General features: G+C 43.8%; 1 protein-coding gene across 1 annotated transcript in view; it reads right to left on the minus strand.

The window, feature by feature from the left end:
• LOC307270809 (protein-methionine sulfoxide oxidase mical3b-like) overlaps window positions 1-2,500 on the minus strand; it is a 43,942-nt gene that overhangs the window by 20,770 nt on the left and 20,672 nt on the right. Inside the window, exons 14-15 of the mRNA XM_080054694.1 lie at window positions 2,388-2,444; window positions 1-127 (exon numbers count right to left, since the gene is read on the minus strand). The exon at window positions 1-127 is cut by the window's left edge and continues 38 nt beyond it. Coding sequence (XP_079910820.1) covers window positions 1-127; window positions 2,388-2,444 — 184 coding nt within the window. The remainder of the gene's footprint in view (window positions 128-2,387; window positions 2,445-2,500) is intronic.

The raw sequence follows: 2,500 nt of genomic DNA on the forward strand, positions 1-2,500 counted from the left end.
AAATTGAGTCGAATTTGGCTTGCAGCTGATTGGCTAACAGCTTCACATTGGTCCCGCCCACACTGATGTCATCACACGCATCATCACACTGCTGATCTCTGCTGATGTCATCCACCAGGTCACATGACTGGAGAGAGAGAGAGAGAGAGAGAGAGAGAGAGAGAGAGAGACAGAGAGAGAGAGAGAGAGACAGAGAGAGAGAGGGAGAGAGAGAAAGACAGAGAGAGAGAGAGAGAGAGAGAGAGAGACAGAGAGAGAGAGAGAGAGGGAGAGAGAGAGAGAGAGAGAGAGAGAGAGAGAGAGAGAGAGATAGAGAGAGAGAGAGAGAGAGGTCAGCTGTCTGGGGATTAGCTGATACACTTTCCCTGCGTTCCAAATCACATACTTTTCTTTTTACTATTCTACATACTAAAGCTGCTGGTTTGAAAACTAGAAATCACCACCGGATGTAGTAGGACATCTGGGTATTTTTCAGCATGCTGCATCTGACATCATGTATTGGGACAAACTAAATCTCTTCCTACCAAACTAAATAGCAGAGAAGGATGGGGACTGGAACACATGGCTCAAGCTTCACTGTAGAATAGAATAGACTATGGTGGTGTTGTAAAAGCCCTACTAACGTCCTCCCTCCAACATACTCAACATGTATACATACTAAAAGCCCTACTAACGTCCTCCCGCCAACATACTCAACATGTATATACTACATACTAAAAGCCCTACTAACGTCCTCCCTCCTATATACTCAACATGTATATACTACATACTGTCTACTTGACATTTGAAAAGACGAAATGCATTGCGGGGCGGTTGAGTATGAAGTAACCCATCGATCCATACACAAAATCTTCACGGAAGTAGGGGAGAACGGGATAAGTAGGCACACTTTTTACTCTTGTGAGAATTGCTCATCACCTAAACATCTTTCAATAGTCATTCCTACATTAAATTGAATCTTAAGGTGTTGGCTTGAAATGTGTACCCCTCACTTTTTCTAACTTATTGTAATAAAGAAGAAATTAATCATCAAAGACACCCTTACACATTGTGACAACCAACCCCATCAAGGGGTCGGTTGTCAAACACTATGGGGTTGTTTGTCACAATGTTATCTTAATGGAAATAATCTTAAAAAGAAGGCAAGAAAGTAGAACTAAATTTGAAAGTTTAATTGCATTGTCAAGTTGACAAATAGGCCTACATAACTTACTGTAGCCTTGGCAGCTGGTCTAGTTTGGGATGCACTGGGATGTTTTGATTTTGTTGCCGTTTTTTCTTTTGCATGCTAGCTGCCTTTTCCTGCTCTATTCTTTCCTTCTCTGGGGTGTCAGTGAGGATACAGCTTGACAATTTATTTCGTTATTGGGTTCCTTTTCTGGCTGCAGCCTTTGGATAACATGTGACAACCAACCCCCCAAAAAATGTGACGACCAACCCCAACTTGAATTTCTTGCTAGCATCAAGGCCAACAACCATCTGACAACTAATTAGCTTGCTTACAACAATCTAAACTATAGCTTACCCTTCACACTTTTTATGGGTAACAAGTGTTTTGTGATAAACCCATTGTGTAAAAGCCGAGAAGAAAAATACTGAGGAGCTAAATATTTTCAATTTGACATGAAAAACACTAACAGTCCTCTCACCTCAAATTCAGCAGTCTAACTCCAAGGAAGACTATGTAGGTGACCTCTGATCCCAATTCTGGATATTTGCATACCAAAACTTCACAGACAGCGCCTTCTGGTTCCGAGATATAACGATTGTGACAACCAACCCGTGTGACATATTACCCCGTTCTCCCCTACTCATCCGGGTATTTCTCGCCTACACAAACTCGCATACACAACCGTCGCATACTCAAATTGACGTCAAAATTAGTACGAGTAGGACAAGTAGAATGAGTAGTATGGCTTTTCGAACACAGCCACTTCAGGCAGTCTTTTTCTACTCTTAATAGGAAGTGAGTTAGGATTAGGGCGAGCTAACCCTAACCCCTGATAGTATGGAAGTGGGCTAACCCTAACCCCTAATAGTATGGAAGTGGGCTAACCCTAACCCCTGATAGTATGGAAGTGGGCGAACCCTAACCCCTGGTAGTATGGAAGTGGGCTAACCCTAACCCCTAATAGTATGGAAGTGGGCTAACCCTAACCCCTGATAGTATGGAAGTGGGCGAACCCTAACCCCTGGTAGTATGGAAGTGGGCTAACCCTAACCCCTAATAGTATGGAAGTGGGCTAACCCTAACACCTGGTAGTATGGAAGTGGGCTAACCCTAACCCCTGGTAGTATGGAAGTGGGCGAACCCTAACCCCTAATAGTATGGAAGTGTGAGGATTGGAACACAGGGTTTAAAGCGTAACTGTCTGTTAGACTCTAACCTCAGTCTGCTCCTGTTGGCTGGTTCTCCTCCGCTTAGCACGAGCCTCTTTGTGATCCTGGACACACACACACACACACACACACACACACACACACACGCACGCACGCACAC

The sequence above is a fragment of the Ammodytes marinus genome (genome assembly GCF_949987685.1).
Source record: "Ammodytes marinus genome assembly, contig: scaffold_36, whole genome shotgun sequence".
NCBI classification, from domain to species: Eukaryota; Metazoa; Chordata; class Actinopteri; order Uranoscopiformes; family Ammodytidae; genus Ammodytes; species Ammodytes marinus.